General features: G+C 40.4%; 1 protein-coding gene across 1 annotated transcript; it reads right to left on the bottom strand.

Annotated features, from left to right (window-relative positions):
- Window positions 1–488: 488 nt before the first annotated feature.
- On the bottom strand, window positions 489–5,222 carry LOC129831387 (eomesodermin-like). The gene is made up of 6 exons (XM_055894748.1): window positions 4,236–5,222; window positions 3,686–3,840; window positions 2,793–2,914; window positions 2,392–2,550; window positions 1,690–1,751; window positions 489–1,553 (listed from the first exon to the last, which is right to left on the bottom strand). The coding sequence occupies exons 1-6, from the start codon at window positions 4,940–4,942 to the stop codon at window positions 803–805; spliced, it is 1,956 nt and encodes a 651-aa protein (XP_055750723.1). The 5' UTR covers window positions 4,943–5,222; the 3' UTR covers window positions 489–802.
- Between the last annotated feature and the right edge of the window lie 4,597 nt (window positions 5,223–9,819).

Raw genomic sequence — 9,819 nt, 5'->3', positions numbered from 1 at the left:
TATTGTATTCTTGACATCGCTCATTCTAATACTGTACATCGCATTTATTTATATACAGGATTCTTGACTTAGCTCGCCGTACAGATCACTCTTAGTAAATAGTGTAAATTCATTCAGTGTATGGATTTTATTTGGATTACTGTTAGTGTTATTCATGTTTAAATTGGATTAGTTCTGATTTAACTTTTTTGTACTGTTCTACAAATGCTGTTTTGTTAGGAGATAGGGAGTGCAGCGAAATGCTTATGTTACTATTACATCTGCTAAACTGTAAACGTTTATTTGATTTGCGCAACAATTAAGAACGTTCAAGAGTGAGGCTCAACTTCTCCGCTGTTTTGGCAGCCCTGGCACATGCGCAGATACTATGTGACTGTATGAGTGCAAAGACTCACATCTCAGTGGCTGCGATTGGCAATGTAATTTCACGGAGTCGTCCTTAAGTAAATATATATTGTTGATAAGAAACGAGACAATTTGCAAAGTGGGACATTGTTTATGAAAAGCTTGTTTTTATTAGCCATTTCATAACACCTCCATGAAGACAGTTTGTACAAGATACATCACATACTAAAGTGCACAAATACTGTACAACAAAATGACCTTAAATAAAATCACATGAGTAAAAAATTAAATCAACTGGGGACATGCTTTAAAACTTGTCACAATGCATGTGTGTTCGTAATTTGTGCAGCTTGCTTGGGAGCACAAAGCTTCGGCACCTTTAGATAAAAGGGTATTTAAAAAAAAAAAAAAAGTGGGCACTCAATTTAAAACAAAAATAATACGATTTTAGTAGTCTTTAGGGGCTTGTGTAAAAGGCATAGTAGCCCATGCCTTTGGGGTTGTCTTTGTTGTACTCTTCCGTTGTGGTCAAGTTCTCACACTTGATGGTGGGGGAGTTCTCCGTGCTCGACCCACCAGGTGACATACGGCGTCTCTTGCAGACCATGGAGTACACGCCCGAATCGGTAGAGTCCACAGATTTCAGCGAGTGGGACGTCTCTACCCAAGTGGAGGCTGCGGTGCTCTCCTCGGGCAGCTTGTCTTTGCTAACAGCCAGTTGGTCGTCTGTGAAGGCTGGGGGGCTGGGCCGAGGGGACCAGGGCAGGCCTGTGGTCATCTTTCTCTGGTAAGTGCTTCTGGTGCCCCAGCCGGCTGCCATTGAGGCGAAGGCCGAGTCGGGGTAGTAGCTGAGGGCGTGGGAGGTCTGGAGGGGCAGGGGCTTGATGCCGTAGGACAGCAGACTGCTAGCTGAGTAGTCCTGGTCGTAGGATAGGTCAAGCTTGTTGGAGCCCGACTGCTGGACTGGGGTGACGAACCAGCGCTGAGCCGAGCTGGCCCCGGCATCCTCAGCCTGTGGGGAGAGGAGACTGTTTGTCTGGGGCACAGCCCGCTCCCCAGTGTAGAAGCGGTTCTGTGGCAGGTTGTTGACAAACTGGTCCTGGAAGAAGGGCTGCATGGCATAGCGGGCACCCGGCACAATCTGGTGAGAGCGAGGGGAGGCTGTCGGGGATGGGGTCAGCCTGTCACCCTCTGGGGCTGTGTACATCCTGTGGAAGAGAGACAAAAGGTCCAAGGATGAGTTGTTTGCAAAAGAAAAACAAGTTCACACTAGAGACTAAAAGTAGCAGAGCAGAAAAAATGGCCACAATACCACATGCAAAAAAGGAAGTCATTGTCACTTACGAGTCATAGTTGTCTCTGAAGCCTTTAGCAAAGGGGTTGTGGTCGATTTTAAGCTGTGTGATCTGGAAAGGAGAGATCGATGTTCAAGCCATGGTCAGAAGTGTTGACAACTTATTTTATAGACAGTCAATATTCACAGAGTATACCAAACACTAGGAACACCTTCCTAATGTTGAGTTAGCGCCACCCCTTTCCCTCAGAATGTCCTCAATTCCTTGGGGATATGGACTCTATGGTGTTGAAAGCATTCCACAGGGATGCTGGCTCATGTTGACCCCAATGCTTCCCACAGTTGTTAAGTTGGTTGGATGTCCTTTGGGTGGCGGACAATTATTGATACACATGGGAATCTTGTGAAAAACCCAGCAACGTTGCAGTTCTTGACACAAACCGGTGCACCTGGCTCCTACTACCATACCCTGTTCAAAGGGACTTATATCTTTTGTGTTGCCCATTCACCCTCTGTATGGCACACACACACAATCCATGTCTCAATTGTGTCTCAAGACTTAAATCATTATTTAACCCATCTCCTTCCCTTCATCTACATTGATTGAATTGGATTTAACAAGTGACATCAACAAGGGATAGTAGCTTTCCCCTGGTCAGTCTATGGCAGGTGTTCTTAATGTTTTGTGTACTCAGTGCAGAAACTTAAGAATTCTTAAGATTTATCTAGATTGATAGTAGTGGGTATCGTACATCTGTGTTCTGGTAGGCAGTGACTGCAATGAACTGGTTCTCTGGGAAAGTGAAGGTCTGTGTCTTGGCATCACTGCCTATGTCCTCCACTCCCTCTTCGGTGACCTCCACGATGTGCAGCCGAGGCTGGTATTTGTGCAGAGACTGCAAGACAATCATCTACAAAAAAAAGGTGTGAATTCAAAGTTAGTGCTTGGGTTTTTCATGCTTTCAAAACAGTTAATGTGGTCAGTTATTTGTCACGTCACCAATTACTTTGGAGATTTTTGCCAGCAGCACTGTCAAAATAAATAAAAAATATGCTTTTGGACTGATTTGTGATCTAGAACACCAAAGACCACTTTTTAAAACTAGCCAAAGATATTTGAGTCCAAATGAATAAATTGCAGTGTAGGCCTCACCTGTGTGTTGTTATTGTTTGCCCCCTTGTTGTTGGTCAGCTTCAGTTTGCCAAAGGAGATCTCTTGCCTCATCCAATGAGCTCCAGTGTTCGGGGATTCAGGATGAACATACATCTTGTTACCTGTGATTGAATAAATTGTGGGACATAGAACATAAAAATATTAAAGTACAATGCAGCACAATTTCAAAACAAAAATATAAGGAATAACACTGATATTTTCCCCATTTCTTAATTTGAACTTCTGTTACAAGTGTCGAACTCTATACATTTCCAAAAAGACCAGCAATTTGCCAATTTACTACTATGGAATCACATGCTCAGGATTTCAATTTTCAAAAGCAATCAGATGTGAAACTGGAGCTATTAGGCTAATATGTAAATATGGTTCAATTGCACAGGTAAAAAACATTTTTGGGAGAAAATGGAAGATTGACGTTTACTATTTTCATGTTATTAAACCTCATTGGTAAGCCATTTTACACCATATGGAGAAAAAAAAGATGACTAATAATTTAATCCGTTTACCAGGAAAACTGGAAACGGGTCAAGCACATTATAGACCAATGTTACCAGCTAACAATGTTTGAATGGTTGTCCATTCTTTTAAAATGGGTATAATCAACCAACAAAAAATATTTATAGGTAAAGTGCTAGTGTGGTTGGAAACGACCAGCAGCACAGCATAAATACCCAGTTAATTGGGTGTAAATGTTAGGTAAATGTGTATTGACATTAACGAAACGTTCCTAATTGACAGGTTATGCGTCATCGAAATTTAATTTAATTTCCGTTAATTGAAATGTGCTTCTGTAGGCCTGTAGAGAACTTCTTTTGAAAATATCCCTCTAAATAGGTAGCCTACATTACAGGCGCATTTCATATTAGTCTCACCTTGCATGTTGTTGTCTGCTTTCCCACAAGTAACCCACTTTCCTCCTTGAAATCGCCAGTGATTTGGATCGGCCAACACGACCTCAACAAACACGTTATAATGCGCCGTCAAGTTAAGTCCAGTGATGTTGAAACTGAGAAATGGAAACATCCGCCTGAAAGAAAATACAATTTGTCACAATTATTCAATTTCAAGTGTTTACTCAAACGAAAATTATCAGAAGAAGTCGTTGCAGTCAAGAGAATTCGTAAGGTTAGGTCATGGCATGAACTAATCAATATGACACTTTTCCTCACTTAGGCTATGCCTGCACGAAAAAAAGTCTTAAACGTTTGTATAGACTACATAATTTACAAATACACAATTAAATATGTTCAAGTCGGCATGTATGGCTATTCATAAAAATGGTGCGAATAACATTTGTCAAAATATGCAAATATGACACCGAAATATAAACGACTCTTGGAACATCAGATGGGCGGATATTTAGTAAGGTAACCATCATCAAACATGACATTCCGTCAACTTGTCTCCAACGTCTCTGCTCACCTGCCCTGTTTCGTGATGATCATCTCCGTCTGGAATCGGTGAAACTTGAGCCACAGGGGCCGGTTGCAGAGATAAACTTGAGCCCTCGTTCCCGGTGTGGACCCCGGGAGAGACATGGAACCGATACCTGAACCCGTTCCCGGATAGGAGGGGTACAGGCAACCTGGACCCTGGCCGAATTGGTAGCTACTGCCAAACTGACTCCGGCTAGGGCACACGGAGGAAGAAAACCCCGTCGGAGGCAAGACCGATCCGTAATGAAGGGAGGAATACCTGGATCCGTTTGACCCGCTGTACATTGTCCCAGTTTGTCCTGCGTATGGAAAGAGGGAACACTGATTTGCCACATCGGAGCTCGTCTGTGAGGACGAGATAAAGTATCTGTCAGAGCCAAGTTCATCTATGTGGTACCGCCGGCCAGTGGACTGGTCGTCTTCACCGAGGACCGGTGAGCTTTTTCTTCCGTCAGGGGCAGCTTTAGTCCCGGTGAAGGCATTGCCCTCTCCCTCACCCATCATGGCGTTCCCCACTCCGCTCAAATATTTATTGGGACGGTTACTTGGTTCGGATTCCGTCCGGTCAACTTCTTGATATTCGATCTGCAATGGCCCCGGGCTATTATTTGCACTATCTGACGACGAGAGGTTATAAAAAGTATTGGGTAAGTTGATGGTTGATGCGCTGGGAAGAATATTCTCCAGCTGCATTATTTTTGAAATAGCAAACACTACAAAAATTTAAAGGATCCAAAATTGGGCTACAACCATCAAGACGCTACACCACTGCGCCCTGGTATGAGTCCTCTGTGTGCGGCTCACCACTCCTCTGCTAACTAATGTTGACCTTCTCAGTTGCACCTACGAATTTACGCTCACTATATGATTATGATCTGCTCACGAATTGTTCAAGGGCTCTTATAAGATCGCCTTATTCACACACCCAACTCACGGCAAGCATCAGGGGAGGAGCTTTTGGGGATCCGTGGAATAGGCTACAGCCCTTCCCATGCCCATTGGTTCAACTCACTGATTTTAATTCAATTAGATATAGGCTACCATAATTGACATTTGGCTAACCATTTTAAATCCATTGTACATTTGCGCTGACTTTGGGTAGCCTATAACGAAGTCACTTTTTAGATATTCTGATAATGATTGAGGCTATTCTACAGGCCTATGACATTGAATTTGCTAAATTGTTAATTATGCGCAATGTTTGGGAATATTATGGATAAAAGCAATTAGCCTATATGCATCAACTTTTGCTGAACATTTTACAGTTTGATTAAAGTATGCCTGAAGGACTAGAAAATCAGTTTCTTCCCGTAAACATAGCGAAGTAATTGGGCGATATCCACACACAGGGTGTTCACCCACTGACCAGAGTGGGTGAAAACGCGCTTTGGTTATTAAATATAGTATGAAGAGATGATTATTCATGTTCTGAATCGTTCTGTACGGTCTCTCTCTAACATATCATTAGCGTTCTGTCAAAGGTCGGATTTAATATAATGCATCCGATAATAAGTTGATATAGCGGTGCACGTTTCTCGTAACAACTGGAGAAAATTACTTTGTGGTCGTCAACTTCAAAGTTGTTTACGCGTGTCGCAAAATTAACATGACGAGTTGAATTACATGTAAAAGATGTTGGAAATAAAAAACTAGGCTCAGTAAGTACTCAGTTGAGATTTCAGAGATGGGCCTAGGCTTGTTTTCTTTTTTAAGAATTCTTCGAAAAAACAGGAATGTCGAATTAATATTAAAAGCGTATACTAAAATACTACATGTCATGTCTCAAACGCGATATCCATCTTACATCTATACTGTGGATTCGAGAAGAAAGATGAGTTAAGTGGGAAAATGAGCCTGTCAAGTAACAAATAGGCTAGATTCTGTGCAAGAATTAACACGATGCAATTTTTCCAGATTTTTGACCACTTTTTTCCCCTCTGGCCTACATTAATTTAGTCACCCTAATTCTGGACATCCTACAAGGGTAAACACTCCAATAACGTTTGATCGGATTGTGATGGAGACATGAGGGTTGGACCTTTGGGTTTCTTATAGGAATATCTACACAATTAACATATTTTACTCTTGTTAAAATTTTGTAAAAAAAACTTGGATTTAAACTATTTCGGATTATTTTGTTACTTTACGCATTCAGCGGGGCTATATTGTATGTACGAATTCGTACCCTTTGCAAGTTACAACAACAAACCTCTTGCAGTTAGTCGATTTTTCCCACAAACAATTCCTAGCAGCGTCTAATCAGTCGGCACGTGCGCTAAACGTCACATTTAGGCTCCCTATGCATATCAACTCATTATTTGTTGTTTTCTCTGTTGAGAACTCTTTTGTATGTCAAATGGAAATGCCTGCCATTGAAAAATCTATCTTCGAATACGAGGAAATTGTGCATGTTGGAGTCAAATTATAAGACGTTAAAATGATGTGAAATAATAATACACCTTACTTTATTTACATCATTACGCACGCGACATCAGCCAGTCCTCATCTGTCTTCCAGTCCTCATCTGTTCTTTCTGAAGTGACACGTTTGTTTGCAGCACCAATTATGTGAAGTGACAGTGAGCCTGTTTACAGGAAACGATGAAAAAAGTGAAAGTGTTACCTGTGAGGTCTGTGGTTTACACAATTAAAAGAAATAATCAATTTTTGAGATTAGTTTGTTATTAATCTCACAAAAAGGCTACTCGTGAAACATATATTCATAAATGACCATCAATTGAATAACCTATAATTAAAGGGAAAATAGTCTAAACAATCATGGCTCTCAATCAAGAAAATAATATGTAGCCCAGGCAAGGCCTACTTTTGGGAATGGTTTAATTGAATGGGATAGCAAGATGATTATTCTACATGTAATCAAATAGCCTAAACCTATATTTAAATAAACTGATGTTGATAGATTTTTTGTATTTTATTTTAATTGTAATATAATCATAACTCTTAGATTTAAAAAATATATATATTTTAATTTAATGTGTCCTCATAATCAAACGGTTATGCTATATGAAAGGGATATGCGGATACAAATCCCACAGGGTTGCTCTTTTCCAAGAAAAGGAAAACGGCCAATTATTTTTCCGTCTGAGGTAACCGGTGATGTATAACGAAGAGACAGCTCGGGAAAGAGCCACAGCGTTATCTAAATTCCTTATTCAGAATACGACGAGTACATGTATAGAGGCTTGGCAGACGATGCCTGCGTGCCCCAAGAAGAAAAACACGACACTGCCACTTCGCGTTGACACCCATAAAGCCCATTGGCCACTATTACACATTCAAAAGTTGACGCAAACGTAGCTTTTAGATTTGTCATTTTTATTTGGCTGTCTGCTAAAGATAACATAAACAATCTTATGTTTGAGTAGACATTATGTTCCATTTCTTTTAGAAACGAATTGGTTTAAATGGGTTAATAGTAGGATATTCCACAAACATACACAAATAAAAGGGATAGGAATTATATATCTGTTATGAAATGTATCCCCTAACTAAAACTAACATCCCCAGAAAAAAAGGTTTAGGCATACAAGCTACTCGATAATGCTCACTGTTCACTGTGAAGTATTGTAGAGATGTGAGAATTAACTTAGTGTTGAGCAGCAACCGCCTTGTTTCACGTTGGGACTAACTGGGACAGCGTTCTTTAGTGATTGTGCAGAGCAAACAGAAATAACATCAGGCTACTATAATTCCAATGCTGAAATTGGGCAATCCCATTTACCTAATGCTTATATCTCCTTTCAGACATTTACTGCAATGCACTAGCAGCGCGTGGGTAAAAAACACGGGGGAAGCCAAACCAGGGGGAAAAAAGTATATTACAACCTATGTGTTGTGGTAATTGCGTTGTTTACTCTTTATTAATTTAGTTCATATGCCACCGTGCCCACTGGGCAAAACCCGGTCGAATCAACGTTGTTTCCAAGTAATTTCAACCCAAAAAATCAACGTGATGACGTTGATTCAACATGGAAAACTAAATGGATTTGCAAAAAGTAATCAACATAAGGGCATTTCATATTTTTTTCTCCCAACTTTTAACCTAAATCCAATGAAATGGTGAAATGTTTTGTTGAATTCACTTTGGTTGACAACTCAATCAAACGGACATCAAAAGATTGAACTGACTTCTGTGCCCAGTGGTTGATATAGAGTAGCACAGTATGAGTCATAATACCCATAACATGGGAAATGGTTCCAATCATACATTTTTCCCATAGAGGATTCTAGAAACACTTCAAATAAGGCCTGTGTTTCGTGTAGGTTTACCCTGGCGTGACGTTTTAATCGCTCTAGGACAAAGTAACTTTTTTCAATATATTCACCTGTATTGACCCCCCAAAAATGATAACCACATTTGCAGCAAATTAGCATATCAGAAAGAACTAGAAAATGCCATGATCATCAAGACGAGACTGCCGAATCGAGGCAATGGTAGGAATCTCTGGATTAACTATCTAATGTTAGCCAAATGTAGTAATGAATAAATTGGCTACATTTCTTTAAATGGATAATTCTGTGCACTGTCTTGTGCAAGTTTTAAATTGACACCATACATGTTAGCAAAGGTGTCAGCTAGAGATGAAGTGCAAAGCTTGCAGGGATTTGTAGTCTTACATGTCTACTTTGATACTAGTTAGCATTTTCGATTCTGAGTAAACAGAGACCCATATATTGATAAAAGTCACCTTGTCTGAGAAAGATTTACATGGTTATCGAAACGTCATGTCAGGGTAAGGATACACAAAACACAGCCTTTACTTCAAGTGGTTCCCTATGGGAAAAGGAATAGTGGAAAAACTATTGGAACCATTTCCTGTTTGACCGCTAGGGTTTATGGGTATTATGACACCTCCACTGTGGGGCTCTATGTAAGCCAGAGACAGCAAGAAGACAACAGTCACACAGTGACAGAATAAATTCAACACACGTTTGTTTCATCACAAAACCAGAGAGCAACATCTGTCCAGTGAAGTTCACAAAGCATATTGCATGTAACAAACAGTTACATGACCTACCTACAAATTGATGTTTCCCGACATTTACGGACTGCAAGTCGGAAAGAAAACAGCAAAGGTCCTTTGCTGTTGTTCTGGGATTGATTTGCACTTTTCGCACCAAAGTACGTTCATCTCTAGGAGACAGAACGCGTCTCCTTCCTGAGTGGTATGACGGCTACGTGGTCTCATGGTGTTTATACTTGCGCACTATTGTTTGTACAGATGACCGTGGTACCTTCAGGCGTTCAACTGTATATACAGTTGAAGTCGGAAGTTTACATACACTTAGGTTGGAGTCATTAACTAGTTTTTCAACCATTCCACAACTTTCTTGTTAACAAACTATAGTTTTGGCAAATCGGTTAGGACATCTACTTTGTGCATGAGACAAGTGATTCTTTTAACAATTGTTTACAGACAGATTATTTCACTTATAATTCACTGTATCACAATTCCAGTTGGTCAGAAGTTTACATACACTAAGTTGACTGTGCCTTTAAACAGCTAGGAAAATTCCAGAAAATGATGTCATGGCTTTAGAAGCTTCGGA

Source organism: Salvelinus fontinalis, chromosome 32 (genome assembly GCF_029448725.1).
Source record: "Salvelinus fontinalis isolate EN_2023a chromosome 32, ASM2944872v1, whole genome shotgun sequence".
Classification (NCBI taxonomy): Eukaryota; Metazoa; Chordata; class Actinopteri; order Salmoniformes; family Salmonidae; genus Salvelinus; species Salvelinus fontinalis.
This window is presented reverse-complemented; position numbering and strand designations above follow the sequence as displayed.